Here is a 21,502-nt window from a genome sequence, read left to right as displayed (position 1 = left end):
TTCTTTTCTTTTCTTTTCTTTTCTTTTCTTTTCTTTTCTTTTCTTTTTTTTCTTTTCTTTTCTTTTTTTCTTTTTTTTAACAACAACTCCTGATAAATGGAACTTAAGTACATTGCTCACTACTGCCTTTAATGGAGACCAGGGGTAATGGCAGGTGAAACAGTGGTCATGGATTTTTCAGGCATCTTGACTCCAAAAGCTGTGTTGAGTGGTATATCAGGAGAGACATTTTGTCAGTCATTATGGGAAGAGATGGAAAATATAGCATTCTAAGCCTTTTAGCTGACGGACTTAAGTGTTGTAATGTATATAGGAGCATCTTGTAAAAAATCAAAGACTTCCCGAAGGGCATTAAGAATCATAGCATTCCTAACCCAGTTTTGTCTGGACTGCATGGGTTAGAACACAGACCCTGATATATCCCTGTGCTTTCCTCAGCACTGCCAAGAACTCAGCAGATCTAGGAAGATGCCAATGACAGTTTCAGCAGTAGCATCAAACCTGACACTTCCAAATTTTGGGTGCTGAGGTTTCAGCTTTGAAGTGTGAGTTTCAGCATAGGGATTTTTCATGAACATATTGCGCGAACAAGGTGTTATAATTAGTATATCTAATTTAAACGCACTCTTGGCATGACATTATACATACATATGCAATTGTGTGTGTGAAAATCAAGGAGCTTTTTAAAGCTGAATTAGATTTACTTGCCTTCAGAGTATCATTATTCAGGGAGTAGTGCTTGAGATAATTCTAAGTGGGAAATAACTACAAAATTGAATATTAAGTACTACATAAAATGGATGAAATCCATCTTTTCATCATACTGAGAGGATGGTAGAAAGTTCACAAAATACATGTTGGTCCTCCATTCACAGGCCATATACAGAGCATTTAAAGTATTGTTATCTTAAATCTATACAGAGAATATTTCCATTTATAGAAAATAAAACTGGAAAATGCAATCAGTTAAAAAACGGCCTGTGCCAAAGTCTTCTTTCTAAGTTCTTAAAGTTTTGAAAGTCTTCTGAAGGTTATAGTTTCCGTGTTTATTTTTTACACTTCTTACCTTACCTACCACTTTTTAAAAAGTATCAATGGATCATAAATTCTGGCTTGTGCATTTCAGGCTCAATACCTAGGTATTAACTCAGAAGTTGCTACTCCCTGACATATGCAGTACTGTATTATTTGTAAAGAAAACAGTAAATTCAAAAGAATTTCTCTTGGAGAAAGGTTTTATTATATCAAACAAAGCTTTTGAAAATTCTAGTTGATTATCATAGTCAAAGCACACACTTCCAAGGATGAGAGATGAAAGTTAGAGTGGCTATGAATGTGTGAACAGCAGTTACAAAAATATAAGTATAAGCTTCTACTGCTTCATTTATGTCACTAGGGAAGAAAATGCTCACCTAGCTTTTATATCACCAGGAGTCCATCTAATCTTTTTTTGTTGTTGTTTTATTTCCTTGATATCTAAGAAAAAAATGCAAGTGCTTCCCAGTGAAGATAGTGATTCTAGATGTTTAATTCTCTGAAGCAAGAGAAAATCCTGTCAGTCTTTGGCAGGGAGGAGAGCAGTTGTATAGCAATATTTGTTATTTTGATGGCAATTGCATCCTTGAAAATTCATGCTGTATTAGCTTTTGGTTCCATTTGTGTCACACAGGACCGCATTTCCTTTTCTGATTTGCATCTTAAGCCCATAGGAGTTTATGGATTTATGCACTCCTGTTCACAACTTCTGTACTCTTATAAAAATAGAGGCCTGGCCTTTCATGGGGTTTATTTCTTGGTTTTCTCATTGAAAAATCTAGCTATGCAGAAGAATGAATTGATTACATTTTTTTTCTTGAGATTTTTGGGTTCCTGATTGTAAGTCACTTATCTTCTTCTTATGATTCAGACAACTTCTCTTTGCAGACTCTCAAAAACAAATCAGGCACTCTTAAAAACGTGACAGAAGATGAGAAATCACAGGCATTTTTTTCCTGCATAATATCCAACAAGTGGGAGCACTATTTCAGAATTAAGAGAGATATGTATATTGCTCCTCAAAGAAGCAACTCATCATCACAACATAAAGAGAATCATCCCCATTGCCTGTGAAACAGGATGTCAGAATGCAGTAATTCAGCCCCATTTAAATTTCATCAGCAAACTTGCATGGTAGAAAGGGCAGCCAGTTTCACCAAACTGTTTTTTTTTTTTTGCATTTAGTCAGGACTTGAAGGTTTCTGAAGTAAATTGCATCAGCCTCACACAGGCTTGCCTCTGCATGTGCGTTGGTTGAACTGATTTTATGTGTAAATTTGTATACTGAAGAAATACTTTAAAATGGCAATAAATTAAAACTCTGGCCACCTGTGTTCAAACAATAAAACCACAAATAAGAAGCAGCTCATACGTGCAAAGACAAAGTCTTCTGTGTTTAAAAGTATATACTGAATTTTTGCCTTTATTTATAGAAATTATTTTTTTTCCCCAGCTTTAGTTGCAGTTTCTCAGTGTTAAGAGTATTTTATTGCAGAACTTGGTTGACTATGTATGTCTCAAATTTAAGTTACATAAATGACCTTCTTACGGCATCTGACAGAGTGTAGTAATATTTTGAATTTAACTACAGAATATCAAGAGATGGAGGATGCAGACTTACAACAGTGAAACTGAAGGCAATTGAAGAATTGTCTTGGAGCAGTTAACTATCACCACATAACAGAATCACAGATAAGTGCAGGTTAGAAGGGACTTCTGGAATACATCAAGTTGGATATGCCATGTGGCCACACCACTTTAGTGGTGATCTACCCCCATAAATCAGCCTATTCAAATCATATGCTTTTGCATGTATAGATGAAATTCTACTCTTCCTATACTTTGATATTAAGAGGGCCTAAATCAATCTTACATTTTTTTGTCAGACTTTGAGCAGAGACAGGCACGCTCACTGTGGATTGTTCCTTTTATGACCTCACTACCTTTCTGCATGTTTTTATGGTTTTCACCATCTGTACCGTGATAGGAGGTCAAGATTATGACTTCCTTGGACAATCAGTCTGATTCTCTTCAGTTCTTTTTTAACTAAATGTTAGCTACCTGTGGTGAGAACCTTGGAAAATCTGACTGTAATTGTAATTTCTCAGACTGGCCCTATTTTTCTGTGAATCCAGTATGGCAGATGAATTTGTGTGTTTTGACTACAGGTTGGTAAGTGCTAGTTACAAAGCTACAGCCACGAATCTTCCTTTATACAGAGTCTGGAATGGGTGAGCAAACTTAAAAGTCTCTGAATTTTCCTGCAATGTGACTTCCTTTGCTTCCCAGACAGAAGTTTTAGTTAGCTTTGGCATACATCTTGAAAGGTTTACGCATTGTGTCTAGTCAATATTGAATGACTATGTTCATATAAGAACAGAATAAGTGCATCTTCTGCATTTGTTCATTTGAAAATATTTTAGCTGCTTATTGTTCATCAGACATAGAAGTCATAACAAATAATGGTGCCTAGTTTTAGTGAAGTCTCAAGCAGTTTCCTCTGATGAAATGGACTATGTCACGCACTTTTTTATATAAAAGAGTATTCTTCTGTGACTCAGTAACCTTTGTATGGAAACAAAAAAAGCTATTCCAAGAGAAAAATGATTAATTTGAAAGTGGCAAAGCATCATCTAAATGTGAAAAAAGTTACTAAAAGAACAGTGTATTGTTTCATTTCCTTTATCTTTTTTTAAACTATCAATCCCAAAATGTATGCATCTCTGAATTGTTTTAAAATAGGGGCCAGATTTACCCCCTCAGATTGGACATAAGGTAAAAAGTTTTTTACAGTGGGTGGTGAGGCACAGGAACAGGTGGTGGTGAATGCCCCATCTTTGGAGACATTCAAGGTCAGGGTGGTTGAGGCCCTTGTCAGTCTGATCTAGCTGTGGTGTCCCTGTTCACTGCAGGGGAGCTGTATTAGATGACCTTTACAAGTCCCTCCAACTCAGAAACTTCTATGTTTCTATAATAAACTAATTTTTAGGTTGTCTAAGCTAGAGATTCTTCTCTAAGCTGATTATTCAATCTAGCTATATGAAGAGAGAGAGCTGTTTAGAATCTGGTCTCTGTCCTTAAAGGATACTGGCTGACACAGCATGGCTTTTCCATGCAGCAAGGGAATTATTTTCCCTTTCTGAAACTGCCTACCACTGAAACAGGAAGTCTCCTGACCAGCTACTGAGAATATTCCCAGCGATGATAAACCCCAAACTGTGCTCAGGCATCATCAAGGAGAGTGATAGCTTGTCAGGCCAGAACTTTGCCAGCAGCCTTACTAACAGTGTAAGAATATGGATAATCTATTTCCAGTTTGTGAATTCATACTCCAGTGTATCACTAGTGTACTACTGGTGTAGCCTGACACTTTCTCCACATTTGGAGAAGGTTCCTCAATGTGCTATTCCATCTTAGTAAGAAACGAGCTACAGGACCTGAAGTTACCTCTTCCTGTTAAGTGTAGGAAATGCCTAGAGGATTAAACAACATATTTCACCTTTGGACAAGTAAAATTAACTGAGGTGAATGTGTCATAGGCGCTTGGCCTATGTGTGAGGCATCACACAAGTGACTCAGAGAATATACTAGATGTAAAATCTTTGTTTAGTCAGTGGAAAAGGATAAACATGTCTGAAAGATGCAGCAAGCCAGTGACTTGCAAGAAGTGTCTCTTCATCTCTTTTGGCTATAAAGAGAGACAGTCATCAAGAACATAATTAACTAAAGTAGGTACCTGAGTCTAAAGGCATGAAGAACAAATCTGGTCAGGTCAGCACATTGCTGGGCACTGAATTGGGCCACTGATTGTACAGAACCTCTGATTTGTGGGTTTTTTTCTGTTTTTTTTTAATAAATTTTTGTCACTGGAAGATGGGAAAAAATTGAGCGTATGGTTGATGTGTACAGAGTATGGAGTAATTGCTCTGAAAAATTCATTTTATTTATCTCAGTCAAAGGGAAACTCTGTGACACACAGGATTCCTCTCCTCTATTAAATAAATGGACTAAATCTTAGCCGAGTTTTGCTAGAGGAGTTTTGTGTCATTTGAATTGCAAACAAATCTTTTCAGCAGGATTTGTTCATGAAGAACTGATAGGAGCTACAATTTATGGAAGGAAGTTCTTAAGAAAACACATTGTGAAATTTTACTCAATATCTTATTAATTTGTGAGACTTCATGCAAAATTGAGAAAGAAGTTATTTAAATGAACAATTGGAAAGCAGCAATCACAGCATCAAATCATATTATGCACAGCATGTAAGTCCTGTGACACAGAAAAGCTGTTTATAAAAAAAAAATCTTATATATATGAGAAATAAATGCGTAATCTTGTTCTTCCATCTGCCAGGAACTTTCTTAGCTTATTTTAACCTTTGATTATCAACAGTGAAGTCTCTGCCGTGAATGCTAGCGCTGCTATAATCTTTTTTTTTTTTTTTTTTTTTTTTTTTTTGTACATTTCAGTGAAAATTCCCCACAGCAACACAGAATGTGGTTAAAATCAATTTAAGTTCTGTTTTACAGCTGCTAGATGGAAGTATTTCTTACTGCCTGCAAAGTCCCCATTTGTTTAGGTGAGTCCAAAGGGCACAGTTTGTCGTTGGTACATCTAAACTCTCAACTGAAAGATGACTAGAAAGGAGCCTTCAGCTCTGAGCCCTTGTCTGAGCAAACTGCATAACTGTTAGCTCATAGCTGGCTCTGTCCTGGATGTCCTCCTGGGCTTTCTCCCAGACAATATTTTAGTGAAGTTGCGGGAATATTTTACCTAAGGGAGTGCTTTCAGACAAAGCCTGGACAAGGCTTCATCAGGTTTGTCACCTCTAAGCCAGACAATTCTGTTGCACTTTTCCAGCAAGCCTCAAAACTTTCAGACAAACTCATGTGCTCAAAGTAGGCAGTATGCAACCCAAATTTCTTTCCACAGGAGTGTTACTTGGGTGAATTGGGTACAAAAATGTATCCAATTTTATTTCAGATGCTTTGACAAATTGGAAAATCCATAGAGAAATAACTACTGTAATTGTGTCTCAGGGCCCAAAGGAACCAGAAGCCTAATACTGTGAAGTATGGTTGAAGTCAGCCAGTATGAATTTAGGCAAGGGTTATACCCTTGGCAGCCTTTTATTTAGCACTGTAGACATACTTGATAACATATCCACAACATAAATAATGTATTTTTTTCTCTGTTGAAAGTGTTTCTTTTACCCAAATTCAACCTACTGCATTTTGTCAACATTCTTTAGTTTTCAGATTTTTTTTTTACCATCCTTTTGAACAGTTTGTTCAAATAAAATTGAGCTTCATTTTCATTTTTAATGGAGTTACAGGTGTAAATTGTAGTAACTGAGCGGCTGCTTTATCTTAAATTTTAATCCAATACAGGTACAAATATGTTGACATATATTTATTAATGATTGTTTATGAAGATGAACAGTGATAGGACAAGGGGGAATGGTTTTAAACTGAGATCAGGGAGGTTTAGGTTAGATATTAGGAGGAAGTTTTTCGCATAGAGGGTGGTGACACACTGGAACAGGTTGCCCAAGGAGATCGTGGATGCCCCATCCCTGGAGGCATTCAAGGCCAGGCTGATGGTTGGCAACCCTGCACATAGCACAGGGGGTTGATACTAGATGACCATTGTGGTCCTTTTCAACTCAGGCCCTTCTATGACTCTATGATTTATGCAAAGCTGAATGAATTATGGCTATGAAGGCTTACCCGTATGCGTGTCTTTTTGTGCAGCTCTCATTCATGTCCAAAAATTTACCAGATCCATGTCTTCAGACTAGTGATAAAAAGGGCATTTCTGACTTAGTGAGCACTATTTTTATTTCATACTTTAGTGAATACTGTTGGTGATAGGTGGATGGTTGGACTGGATGATCTTGAAGGTCTTTTCAAACCTTAGTGATTCTGTGATTCTGTGAAAACAAAAACACTTATTTAGCCTTTCTGGTTTTGTTTAATTTAAATGTAATTTACTGTTAATTGGACTTTGTTCAAAGTTGCTATTGGCAAATCAGAGATCATGGCAAGTATGATAATTTGGATAAGAAAAAAAGATCTGGACTACTGCTGAATAAGTGCTCGTATCAGTTTGCAGTGTCATCTATCTGTATCATGCTCAAAGCATGGTATGCATGCAGGGCCATGTAGTGCACCCTGTCAAGAGGGTAGCACAGTTATGACATCATCACTTTATTCTTCAAATACAAGCCCTAAGGGAGATTTCCAGTGAAAAAAATGTTAGTATATAGCAGCACACTGTAATGTACCAGACAATATTAATTTAAAACTATCCTGCAGTGAGACCCCCTGAACTTTCTCCAGTGGTTTGAACTTTGCACACTCACCATGAAATTACTCTGGGCAGCTGGCCATTTCCTAAATAAACTGTATGTACATTGGTAGTACAAGATTTTAATTTTGGACATGATTGATCTCAACTTGTTATGAAAACTGTCAACTCAAATGTAAGAGTTTGAGCAATTACACTGAACATTACATTTTTCATAATCATTTAATTTCATTGAAATATTTACACAGCATTTCAGTGAATTTCACAGACTGCAGGAAAAGTGAATCTTTCATTCTTTACAAATTGCACGTTGCTAGCTCTTCTTTCAATCATAATTAAATGAACAGAGAGCAACAACAACAACAAAAATGTTAGGAAGGATAGGTCTCATCCCCTGGGATATGATTAACTCTGTTTTTCCTCTGGCATGTTCTCACCAATGTGTCAATGTCCTAGAAACTCAATGACTGTGTTAAATTTGAGCTTTCAGTTTGCCTTGCCAAGAACATTACTTTCAAGGATGTTTCTGTCTTTAAATGCAAATTGGTGATATGAACAGATACTTCAGCTCTTTGAACTGTTCAAGTCATCATGCTCACATTACCTGACCCCAGAGCTCTTCTATGGCCTAAGCTGTTAGCTCCTGTCTATCAGAGAAGTCACAATACATGCTTGAGAAGAATTGTTACTTTTGCCCTAATGACACTGTCTGTGATTAAGATCTGTGAGATGATAGTACTACAGTGTTTTAAGATAGAAAAGACTGAGGTCCACCATTTAATTTTTTATTGATTTCTTCAGGTTCTTCATAGCAATGTGTGGCTGAAGTACTCAAATATAGCACATATTCCAATTTTCTTAAATTTCACACTTTCGTTTCTAAAACATAGATGAGAGAGCTTTTGTAGTTGGTTGTTTGGCATCTCTGTTGGCCTGGCCAGGGCAGTGTGATTCTATGGGAGCTGCCAGCTTCCTGCTGGGAGGACTGTTATCTCCAATAGGGCAGTGATTGCTTTGCTGGCCGTCCTGATTCAAATGTCTGACCACCACCAGTGTGCATATACATTAAGAAGCTGACCCTGCCCCTTTTTCCCAGTAGACATTACCTGCTGTTCCTTTTATTGCCCTTGCCACTCCCTTCTTCCACTTTCACCAGCATTCATACTACTGTATGTACTTAGGACAACTGCTTATGGGTTTCCTCCAAAAACAATCTGTTTTGCATACCAACATATCTACCCAAACTAAATCACCAAGCAGCGAGTACAGATGGTTGGGGGGACTCACTTCAAATTGTTTTGAGCCAAATGGAAGCATAGCCATAATGTCATACTGAAAAAAGATGTAAATATCACCAGTAAGTTTGCCTTGTTACAGCTGTCCTTTGTATTTATCTGTAGCAATTGTGTGAACCAGATCTAGAGTTCTTGGTGCCATGAACTTGTATCTGAATGCATTGTTCAAGATACTATGAACCACTGGAATCCCACATTAAGATTTCCTCCCCTTTACTCTCCACCACATTTTGATAAGTTCTTCTGATCTTGGCTCAGAGTAGACAGCAGTACTGTATATATTGTGCCACTAAATTTGACCATATGAACTTAAGAACCACGAAAATAGTGGAAATAGACATAAATTCCTTCTATGGAACTGGGCTAACCAAATAGTGAGCAGTGAACTGTTCCCAGTAGGCTATTTGGAGCTGGAGACCAAGAGACCAGCATAGCACATCAAGCCATTTCCTTGCCAATAGTAATAATAATAATAAAATAAAAATCATAGAGAAAATGTCTTGAGTTCTGAAGTTTTATTTTGGATTTAGATGTTGCTAAAAAAATTCTGCACCATCATCACTACATTTCAGCTTCATTTTTTATCTTTAAAAATGTGTTACGTGTTAAAGAAGGTTCAAATGTGAAGGATTTAAGCAACAATATAAAATGGGATGTATGTCATGCAGAGCAACAATTGCACCCCAAATGTGTAGAGAAGAACTCAGGGAAGCTATATTCTTCACGGTCCCCAATATGTAATATTATCACAGCATGTGTAATTGGAGAGATTCTGCAGCAATGCTTTGACTTTAGGTTATTTTAAAATAACCTAGATAATAAGCCTATCTTGGATCATTCTCCTGGTTGGGTGGGGGTATTACTATTCCCTTGCTTGTCACTTTAGCTATGCAGCTCCCTGTTTCCAAGCTGTCTTTGATCTGTTCTGTACTGAGACTTCAGGCAGCACCGCAATCTATCATAAGCTCTCTATCTTGCGTACTCTGACTTTTGTAAATGGGAGTCCATAGCTGCAAGAGACATAATAAATCCATGCCTAAACCTACCTGTTTGTACAATGATTTATTACTAAAAGCAAACTAGCAGATACTCAAAACCCTCTTTTTCCTCTAAAACTTTCCCTTTCTCAAAGATTTTCAACACTATAATGTTGCAGAAGAGTCCTGGCAGATTATCCAATTCATTTTCCTGATACTCTGGCATTCAAAGGGTTCTGTCTAGTGTGAATGAAATGATGAGGCATTTCCCTCCAGAGATCTCTCTGAACACTAATAGATTTTCCTGCAAGGATATCAATTTTTATTCTCAGCCTAAAAATTCCCTTTCTTAATTCCATCCTTGCATTCCTATGTTTGGGGTACTCCGTTACAAATATTCTGTTTTCAGATAATCTTCCATTATTTTAAATCTCCTCCTTTTGTTTTACTATCAGTTATGGTTTTTGAAATTTTAACGTTGGCCCCCTTTAGTCTTTCACTCATTTTTTCACCTCTGCCCCACTTGTTTCTGTAACTCTTCCCTTGTTTTCGTGTCTCTCCACTGTTTTGGCTTGTCAGTGTGAGACAATGAAATAGCATTTAGAATTGAAAGCACACCCTGGAATAGGCTCCTCGTAGCAGCATAGAGCTGCAGATTTCTGAGCCATTTTTAAGACTATATCTAAACAAGAGAAATTGATTGCAAACATAGCCTTAGTCTGGTAATGTAAGTGGTGCCCAAATTGCCTTTTTGATGCTGTATTGAAGTAGAAGTTCTGGTATATCTTCTGCTCTTATTCTTGCTCTAGAATTATTTTCAGTCTTTATTATCTTCTGCCTCTACTTCTATTTCTGTCTCTCTTTTTGGTTCACTGCAGTATTTGCAGCCTTCACATTTTAAGATCAAGTGAATTTCATTAACGTCATAATTTCTTCTTCTAAAGGATCATTAAGGAAGCCATTAAATAGGACTGGACATAATACAGATTTATGCAACATTCCCCCTCTCTTCTGATTCGGTACTTTACCATTAATCATTAGTCTTTGTTCGTAGCCTTTCAAACAGTTTCCAATCCACATGACAACTTGTATCCAACTGGATATGAGTCGATTTCCAGTTCAAGCTGTCCTATGGCTGGAAGTGGGAATGTTGCTGATAGCATGACAGTGCAGCAGCGCAGCTCTTCTGTGTCATGCTGTGGAAGCATGCACTGCTTAAGGCAGTGCAAATGCTCCATTCGACTTCCATTCACCTTTGTAAAAATCTATAGCTGGTACCTGTCAGCAGTATTCCCTGCAGGTGTTGACTGCGCAAAACTTTTAAAATACATGTGCCCAGGCTCGTGCACATAAACTGGTGTGGGAAGGAAGACTGACCTTTGCAACTAAATAATATCAATCAGATGTGATTACGGAAATGGTACACAGTGCTTGAATACACAGAGGATAGAAATTAAATGTTTAATTTCCCATTTAATGCTAAATGTTAAAATGAATGTGTTTCATAGAATCCTTCTGATTGGTATTTTGTTGTGATGACACAAACTGAGTTGCTACATGCTCAGGATTGATACACTTAGTAATCAGAATTCAGGAATCACATGTCCATATCAAATTTCTTTAATCTTATATCATTAGATGTATCCATTATCTGTCCATGTACTGTTTTTACTGCCTTTTCAGTACTTAGATGTGTGGCAGTCCATGGCACAACCATTTTTGGATGTTTACAAATTCAACATTCATCATTTGATTTGGTGCAGCTCCTTGTGAGAACTGCACTCTTTTGAGTCCTTTTTATTTCTTTTAATGCTCACATAAATACAATTTTCCTGTTATTTCCTTATTCTGAGGTCTGGATTCCTTTATAATTCCTCTCTTTACAAAACATTCTATTTTAATATTTTAGGGCTGTCAATACATACAGAAAAATGTGACTAATAAGAAAAGAACATGGATGTTTATTTCCTTCATAAAGTGTTAGGGAACTGGGAAGGAAACACAAGAATAAGCATATTGAATAGAGCACTAATATGTTTTGTATTTTAAAAGTAAAATTGTTAGCATTCCTCCTATTTTTTTATTTTCAGCTAAAGGCATGGTATTGTTCAGTATTTGTCAGTTTCTAGCACAAACAGACTAATATACTCCTGAGCTGGAAATGTACCCTCTGTAGTTCTTTGCTGCCATCTTCTGTTTCTTTAAGTGATTGCAATTATTCAAATTCTGAAAAACAAAGCTGCAATATCACAGAGCAACTTTTTTTTTTTTTTTATAGCTTAAGCAAAGTGAAGCAAATGCGGATACAAAGGAGAAGCTTCCCTTACGTCTACGCATCTTTGAAAAATTTCCAAACAGGCCACAAATGGTGAAAATCTCCAAGCTTCCTTCAGATTTCACCGTTCCAAAAATAAGGTATTGAAATATTTCCATTGGTAATACACTATTAGCCTGTCTGGTGTCACATAACACCAACAACACTTAACTGTTTTGCCTATGGAGTAAGCAGCTAACAGAAAATCAAAGTAAAGCAAAATTAATATTGAAGTAGAAAGGAGCTGACATTTTATTTTTACCTGAAAAATATCCAATCTCTCATTATAACATATTAATGAAAGGAACTAGATTGACTGGAACCAACACAAATAAAATATAATTGAAAAGTACACTGTTGTCATTCCACTCCCATTCCAGGTTTAGGTTCTTAGCAGACAAGCAGCAGTCTAATCAGTTCTTACTGACTTTTTAAAGATGAGATCAACTGACAGCAAATCATGAAGAGTGGATAGCACAGATCATCAAAAAGCAGTTACATTGTGATGACCTTGTCCCCTCTTTGGACAACTGCTGTTACCACTTTCCTGCAAAACTGACTTCACAGTTGGCTTCTAGACCATCAGTTAATAATGCCATTCATTCTTCTTGACAAAATCCTAAGAAGGAATTACAGAAATCTTAGGGCTGCTGCCTCAAATCTGCAGCAAATCAGATCTTCGAATCTGAAGCTATTCTACTACGTGAAACTCCAGACAAAATTAGTTATGATATAGTCAACACTGAAAATTGTAACTACTACTAAGCTACCGCTAAACTTAGAAGACAGCAAGATGAATGTACATTTGTTGTAAACATACAATTCTGCATTTTAAACGTGGCATATGTGAGGCACAGAATTGCTGAAGTGCCTTAATACTGGCATTCTGAGCAGTTATATGAACAGATGTTGTTTGAAGTCTTGAAGAAAGAATTTCTTGCAGGAAGTATGTTTCTTTTGGGTTATATCAGCGTTTGATTTATATTGCAGCAACAACTCACAGTGTAATGAGCTCAGAAGAGCCAAAAACCGCAAAAGGCACTTTAAATATTTAGCACTTTAATTAGCAAATAAATAGTCAAAATTCTCATAATTATTTTTAAAAGGAATTAAACTGTTTTCTTTGAAGCTACATGCAAGCCATCTACTTCTTAATTCAGCTACAGATTTAATAACTAAATTTATGTTTTATCAGTTATTTTTTCTGTACTCTGTCCATTTATACATCTACAGTTTAGCATACCTTTTCCTTATTGCTCACCTTGGCACTAATGTGTTGTGACATACTATAAAGAAAACCAAATATTAACTTTTCTGGGGTCTTTAATCCATCAGTATCTTCTGTTTGATCACAAGGGAAAGTTTCATGAAGCAGTTTATTGATCGCCAGCAACAAGACACCAGCTGTCTGCTGCGAAGACTTCCTTCAGCATCATCTTCATCCTGTGACCACTCTAAAAGATCAGCAATTGAGGAAAACAAATATATTGATCAAAAGGTAATTCAAGAATATTCAGCACTATAGGTCTTCCCTTGAGTATTGTGAAGAAAGATCTCAGATTACACAGTTTGTCAAATTACATAAAAGCAAATACAAGTGAACGCAAAATAAAAGGTTATGTTTAACTTTGATAGCCTAAAGCAGGCATCACAGCAGTTCCTCACTTGGTTTAAATTTTCCTCTCTCCTTTAGCTTAAAAACTCAGACTGTGGTACATAGTTTTGTTCAATTAATCCATCTTATGTGCCTACATTTTTTTTAGTCTTGCTGTTAATAATGAGAAGCTAGTAGAAAATTAAAAGCCTGTGAATACCACAGTGAATGTGTGATTGGCTTGCTACTTTTGAAGCACTGAAAACTCAGTCACTGAAGCAAGGTTGATTGTAATCAGTGGAGATAAGTAAAAATCTAAGAATTATTCTAGCTACTTAGAGGACATTTACATCTATGTAGATAGGTTTAGGAGTCACTAGAAAACAGATGCTGAACGTGTGCATTTGAGACTCATTGTATTAAATGCTGATAGTCTCCCAAGTGGACTGGCATAGATGTTTGAATTTGAAAAATACCAGGATTGCTTGGAATGATGATGACTGTGGTGCTGCTGCATGAGTAAATGTTTGTGACTTCTGGCACCATATGTAACTACAGAGTCAGAAAAGCACTCCATGTGTGTTGTGGAAGATACTGGTTTCCCAGATTTCTAGTGGCATCTACACTGATATCAGTTCTTGATCACTTGTAAAATTATATAACTAATTAGTGACGTGTGTAAGTATTTTCATAACTGATAATGGGGTGCTCAAATCCTGTTTGAAGACTGACAAGAGGTTTGAAAGTACAGTTTAAGAATGACAGAGAGTCACAAGCGAGGAAAGGAAAGAGGACACGTGGTTGTGCAATGTATTTGGCTTTCGTAGTAGGAGGTTTGCAACTAGAATTCAGGGTAGCAGGCAGAAAGTAGACAATGGAAAGTAATACTCTTCTGCTAATGAATGTCAAGAGAGAATTTACAAACTACTGTTAATTTTCATGCCTACTGCAATGCAAGGGCTCCTTCCTGTAGATTAGTCAATGGCATCAGTAAACCAAAGCTGAACAGGACAGCCTGAGAGGAAGGTCTGTGGTGCAGGTGTTGTTCATCAAACAAAGAATGCTATGGGATAGGATCAAGCCTGTATGTACACCATCTAATCTAACAAGAACAGAAGAGTTATCAAATAAGTTATTAACTGATAATCCTATGGGTCAGCAGAACTATGCCAAATATTATTAAGGATGGACCTCAAACACTGTGCCAGGGAAATCAGTGATATTTATTTCATGTAATGAAGAGATGAGTGAGAGAGAGCTTAAGTATGTTCCAACCACATACACAGGTCCACAGTGTGCAGTGCAGAGCTGTGCAATGATTTAGTAGGTTTGTTTGAATTGTAGTCTTAACTTTGTCTCATTGCTGTTCACAAAAGTTAGTCCTTTCTGGTTGTGTTTTAAGATAGCTGAATAAATGGCAGAGTTTATTGAATGAGATTTTGCAATATGCAAATAGAAGAGTATGCTCTTTTCCCTTTGCTCCAAGAGCAAATATGAGTGATCTGACTTTACGTTTTGAATTGAAATAAGTTTCTGCAAATTGTTTTTGGACTATTTAACCTGCTTTAAGCATGTACTTGTGGATTTTCTATGTCTCAAAGGTAGAATCAATTATGAGTAAGATTTTCGACAAATGTAGCTAAACGTAAAGTATTTGCACATTCCTATTAAGAGGGAGTAAGCACCATGTAGGATTTTATGAAAGTAATTACTCTGGCTTTCTATAGTTACAGTTGCCAAGGCAACCTCACTTTTGTATGCACAAATCTTCTTAAAAATATCCTTAAAACAAGCTTGGAATGACTGGTTGTATTTAAATGTAGACCTTGCATGTGTACCTTACTTTGCTTTGTAAAACAAAAGGAAACTTGACCAAACATTTTACAGGTATTAGTGCATAGCAGGATGCATTTCCACTCCTCCAGATAACAATGTGATAGCTTCCGAAACTTTTCACATCTCTTTTGCATTGTAGTTGATAGAAAAAAATAGAATGGAACCAAAACGTGGGATTCTGCTGGCAGATTTGACTCTTTCCTTCCTTTGTGGTGCTCCTTTTTAAAAAAAAAAAAAAAAATTATGATATCACATGAACCTTGTAGTTATGGCAGAAAGGTAGCTTTACAGAGACAGAGAGAAATATGAAAACTATTCACAACACACTGGGAAATTTCTTATCTAACCAATATTTCCGTGAGTTCTTGGGCAAGAGATCAGGTTGAAATATGTGTTCACAAATGATTTTTTGGTGTGGGAAGATGAGACGAAAGGAAATTGACTGAAAATAAAGACATCTCACTGTGATGGCTCTTGGAAGTGAGCCTGAAGACTATTTGCAGCAAGATTCAGGGGGCAGAAAACAAACAAGCTATAAGATTTACAAGAAATCAGGTGTCTAATAAAATTCAGCTGTGGTAGTAGAGCATTGGCCTTGAGCTATTAACTTCAAGGCTAGAATCAAAGGAAAGAAGAAACACATCAGAGTGCTTCCTTAAGAGACATACATCTTCTAGCAAGCCATTCTAAAAATTGTTGCTGAGAGGATGCTCCCAAATTAGTTACTTATCTTTGATCACACAACACAGCACATCACTCACTGTTAAATCATAATTCAAAACTGACAGGCTCACGAGATGAACTTTGAAAATGCCTATGGCTTATTATGTAGATATACCCATGTGCATGTTTACAGCTGTGGCACAGCAGGACTGAATTGCAAAACAAAACAAAAGGGTTTTCAATATATCCACGCAGTTTACTGCTCAGACTTTCACTTGTCATTTAGATGAAATAGTATAAACAAGTTGGTCTCTTTATTTCTTCATTTTTAAGATTAATTGGACAGTAGCAAATATTTTTTTTTTTCTGTCTCCTTTACCATCGTGTTTCCTTTCACTTGTATGAGTTTTGCTTTTAGTTCTACAAGCAGTGAAGTTCATAGCCATTCCATTTTTCCTTTGGGAACAAGATCCGTAATTAAGGTCTAGCTCCTGTGGAAGCTCAGCCTCCCACACCATATGCCTCTCCCGTTGATTTCCTAGTTATAGCAGCAGCTGTATGATGGGAGGTGATAGCCAAAAAGAGAATGCTGATCTCGAAGGTAGCCACAGCTATTACCATGAAGGACTATGAGTATTAAGCAGCAGACCTCGTACTGGGTTCTGCGTTCTTTGGGGAGTCGGCATGCAGAACAGGGCACTGAGGTGATGTGTTCATGATGACCTGTGTTACTTAGCAGGTGGGCTGCTGAGCTTTGCACCTGGTGGTTGTGGTTTTTTGCATGTGTCTGTTTGGCTTCATTCCCAGATATGATCCTGCTGTTATCTGATATCTGTTAAAGTTAGATGGGATGGGACACAAACGTCAACCCGATTATAAGCCTCATCCTGGAAGGGTCAGAGTACCTCCTTGGAGATCAACTCCCCTTGGTTTATGTAGAAATCTGTTTTCAGCACCTCAGGGAATGTTCATGATTTTATCTGGTTATTATTTTCCATACACATTCAACACAGAAGACTGACCACAACTTTTGATGCATGCTGTTCAGCATCATGCATACTCCATTTCTGAGCTGCTGAGACATGCAATCTCTTTTTACTGTTTTTACTTAATGTGGTATTTTGTTCCAGCATGTCTTCAGGTCTGCTCTCAGCTTCTTCCATTAACTATTCTGTTTCTTGCAAAAATAACTACTTCCATTCCAAAGATATTCTGAAAGAGTTTTTCTTTGCAGAAGTTGTTTGTAATTGTAGGAGCTGAAAAACCTTCTGGTACTGAAAACAGAATGTCCTAAGATACCTTTTAGAAAATCATCAGGCACAAAGACACTCTTATAGACTGTATTCCTATTTTTAATTCTAAGAAGAGAAACTAGGATAGAATATTTATCCATGAACGGTCATTTTCTGAAGTGAATTGGCATTTCTTGTCATAAACTCATGTTCAAGGTTAATCAGCCTCTTCTGAACTTTTCTTTCCATGTTCTATTGTGCAAAGCAGAACTTGTACACAAAAAGTACAATAGAATTTTGCCATGTTTCTGATTATTTTGTTAGCTATGTGATTTGAAAAAAATAACCATATCTCCTTAATTCTGAATATAACAGAAGCTAATAAATTGAAATTGCACATGAATTCCAAGCAGAAAAGGATAGTGATATGTAACATTAAGACTATATTTTTTTCTCAGGTATTTTTTGCAAAACTTTGTGAATAAATATCATCAAAAATCAAACAAACTGTACCCTAGTCTCCTCTCTCTGAGTATCTAAGTAGATCTCTGTCCACAACGTCACTGTCCTTATATCTCTTGTTAATTAAGCCTAGACAAGTTCTTCAGTCTTACCTACTTATGTCATCTGCAGGATATTGCCAAAAGCTATTTAGATAGAATGTTCAGAAGAGCCATTAAAACAATCTACCTGATAGAATAAGAATGGCTTGTGAATCCATTATTTCTTGATTATTACAGCTTGATTTTCAAAGGAGATTATTTTTGTTCATGTCTGTTCTTACTGAGATCTTTCTAATGAAGTTAATATACGGAAACACCATGACGCATTTCAGGTTTTCTGAAAATTAATTAGGATACTTTGTCTACTTTGCATCTTTTAGAGATTTGGGTTGTTGGCTTTTTTTTTCAGTTTAAGCAGATAAATAACAATGCTCGTATCTAAATAATAACATAAAATAATAATATAAAATAATGTATATATAAATATTATATATATAATATACTATAAATATAAAATAAATAATAAAATACAACAATATAATTATAATATAAATAATATATACAATAATATATAATAACTTACATGAAAAGACAAATTTGTAAACTGTATTCTCATAAAGTGTTTTCACACTTCATCCTGTAATATTTTATTTTCTGACCATATTTCAGAGCAGAGAAGGTAGAACTGCAATAATAAGGCACTGTTCTTGTTATGGTCTGTCTCAGGCTACTGGTGATTTTAAATTGCTTTGTCACTCTTTCCTCTATATAGGGTGCTAAGAATTCTGCCCAATTCTCAGTTACATTCTGAGACAAAGGTAACTGGGAACTGCATTCTTCGCCATTTTCAATGTGCCATGGTTTGTCACTTCTATCAGTTACTATATTTGTATTTCATCAGATTTGCATTTACAGATTGAAGGCTTGATACAAGATGCCTTAAAACACAAGGGACTGATCATACTCCTCTTGTTTCTTCAATTGACTAAAATTCAGACATGGCAAAATTGTTACAGCTCCTGTATTACGAGGCCTGCTCTGAGAATAACACCTGGAGTGGAGCCTCTTGCTCTACTGCTGTTCATCCAGCAGACTGTATCATGTCTCCATAATAGGTTGGCCAGGAGTCCGTCTTTCTGTTGGCTGCCATGAGCCCCCTCTTTACAATATTTACTCAAAGTAAAGTCAAGGGACTTGAAGGGAGGGAGTCTTCTTCCCTGGAGCTTCCATGTGTTTGTTTGAGATGAACTATTAGCATCCGCTCTAATTTTTGAGGGGATTTATAACTTTGCCGGTATTGGCTTTGTCCACATTTTCAGACTTTACTGAAAAAGATCCCTGGTTATGAAGGGCCATGTAGATTTTCCAGACCAATAATCAGCTAATTAGAATAGCTTGGCTTTCCAGGCAGCCAACAAGATCTACAAAAGGAATGAAGTCTATTTCAGGTCAGTGAGTCTAGAGAGTTAAGGAGATTATGCCCACTTCTTCCAGACATCTGATCAAAAGAGACAATAATTGATTCCTTGTTGCACTCATCTAACGGTAGACCACTTTCATGACTGTTTTGTGAGCCTGTTTCTTATAAAGAACAGCCGTGCTGAAGGACAGATTTTCAAAGTTGAAAGTTAGTTCTACTTTGAGTGGGGGAAATGGATCTCTAGAGGTTCCTTGCATCCTTTATGATTCTGCAAGCATTAAGCAAAGTTTTCAAAAGACCTTTAGAAATTGCCCACTGATTTCCTTGTGATTTAGACATTTATCCTACATCAGTTCTCTTGAAAATTTTGTTAGGTGCTTGTCAACAATTTCCAGTTTTGCAGTTTGCTTTTCATAACTTTTTAGTTTTCTGTCACATTTGTTTTGATAGAGTCTGGTATCTGCAGGCCAAAGATGCATAAACAGGATATCTTGAAAAAATGAAAAAATAATTATGCCTGCATTTGAGAGGCTACACAGCAAACTCTTTTGGGCCAAATATATCTTGTATTTAATGGAATGCTCAAGTCTTGAACAGATTCTGCACAAATAAACATTATTTCCTCACTGTTTCTTAAATATAACTCTAAAATATCACTTATTGCACTGTCTCCTCATATATACCCTTGAAAATGTACATGTTTAAATAATGATATAATACTTAATCTGTTCATTCGGCAAGCCTGCATAAATCATCAATAGGCATTGAGCAAATTGCAAACTGAAACAGAAACTTTAGATTATTTTTTCCCCTTGATTGGAATTTCTGGCATGATTCAGAAGAGTATTCCCATACAATCTAAAAGTTGTTTATAAATTATTGCTATTAAGAGCACTACACTAAAATTCTAATGTTCGTATAATGCTTAAGAGATTGCCTTCGAAAAATCTATTGTGTTTTTTTTGGTTTTTTTTTTTTTTTTGGTCATTATTGGCTACACTTGTCAGACATCTGTATCTCATTATTTTCTTGTGAGTTTGTCTCACCTTTTGCTGCAGAACACCCACCAATACTGGTTTGTCTCTCCTGCCAACTCTGCAATAATATAAAAATGTTATGCTATGTCATCACATAGTTTAACACAATTTAACCTGTTGATATGACAAAATTCTATCTATTCTATGATTCTATGTCAAATTCAATTTGAAAACAATTGCTTTGTGCAGAGCTTGCTGCAGTTTATACACCACAAACACATCACTAGAAAAATATATCAAAAGTTTGACAATAAATGGCATTTCTCAAAACTTAGAACAAGTGAGACATACCTAAACTGTTATGAGTTGTTACAGATCCCCCTGAAGTCAGCGCTGCTGTGCCAGTACACTTTGGTTATGGAACTGATCCTAATTTGTCATCTAGCAAAGACACTGTTCTGTGATTCTTTCCTTAAATCTCATGCAAATAATTCTCTCTCGAATTTTTAAGCATACTACTAAAGATTTTCATTTCACATGTCTGCAGTACCTTTCCAAAGCAGCGGGTGGCACTTGCAGAGCAACAATAGTCAGTGATTTAGCTGCCTTTACAGCGGATACAGCGCTTCACTGCTTTGTCCCTGTCACTTTGGACAAACAGAACTATATGGGAATGCAGAATTCAGATCAGGTTCACACTGACAGGACTGAGTCATTCTGTCTTCCCAAAGACTTTCCTACCAACAGCAGCAATGAAGGGTGCTAGTATTTGTTGAAGAGGCAGTACATACAGATTTCCTAATTCTGTGTCCACGGGCATGGTTGTATAAATAAACTGAAAGGAATGTGGAAATCAAGAGATGTTTTATTCATGGTATTATGGAAGCACATGTTTTCCATCGAAAATCATTTCATCCAGGAAGTATTACTGGTACCTTACTGACCTGTCACAGCTGTTCCTTTGTAAGTCCAAGAAACTCTGAAAATATATGAAAGGCTAATAAATGCTGTTAGATCTCAGGACAGTGTCTTATGCTAAGAAAATATTGCTCTATAGCAGAACTTTATGTGGCCCTGTTATTTCTGCTCTAAGTGTACTTATGGCCTGTATAAATAAATAAATGTATATGAATAGCAGTACATTTGAGGATGCCCTCATAGTACATCACAATGTATGCTAAAAAAAAACAGCAGGCTAAAGAAGGAGGCACTAAAATAACCTCAGTAGATTATATACGGTATACAGTAGATTATATACAGTAATTCTGTATCATCTGATCAAGTAATGTCTTTTCTGAATTAAAACTGCCAGTAATTTCCTCTACAATAGTCAAAAACTCAGCAGGT

The 21,502-nt window shown here is 36.4% G+C and overlaps 1 protein-coding gene across 2 annotated transcripts in view; it reads left to right on the top strand.

Annotated features, from left to right (window-relative positions):
• NALCN (sodium leak channel, non-selective) overlaps positions 1-21,502 on the top strand; it is a 199,240-nt gene that overhangs the window by 140,207 nt on the left and 37,531 nt on the right. For both annotated transcript variants that reach the window (XM_042867267.1, XM_042867265.1), the window contains 2 exons: positions 11,895-12,031; positions 13,287-13,428. In XM_042867267.1, the coding sequence (XP_042723201.1) occupies positions 11,895-12,031; positions 13,287-13,428 (279 nt within the window). The remainder of the gene's footprint in view (positions 1-11,894; positions 12,032-13,286; positions 13,429-21,502) is intronic.

This window comes from Lagopus leucura, unplaced genomic scaffold, assembly GCF_019238085.1.
Source record: "Lagopus leucura isolate 7727_CA_CO unplaced genomic scaffold, USGS_WTPT01 Super-Scaffold_100001, whole genome shotgun sequence".
Classification (NCBI taxonomy): Eukaryota; Metazoa; Chordata; class Aves; order Galliformes; family Phasianidae; genus Lagopus; species Lagopus leucura.
The sequence above is the reverse complement of the archived record's forward strand: the minus strand, read 5'-3'. Positions and strand labels throughout refer to the sequence as shown.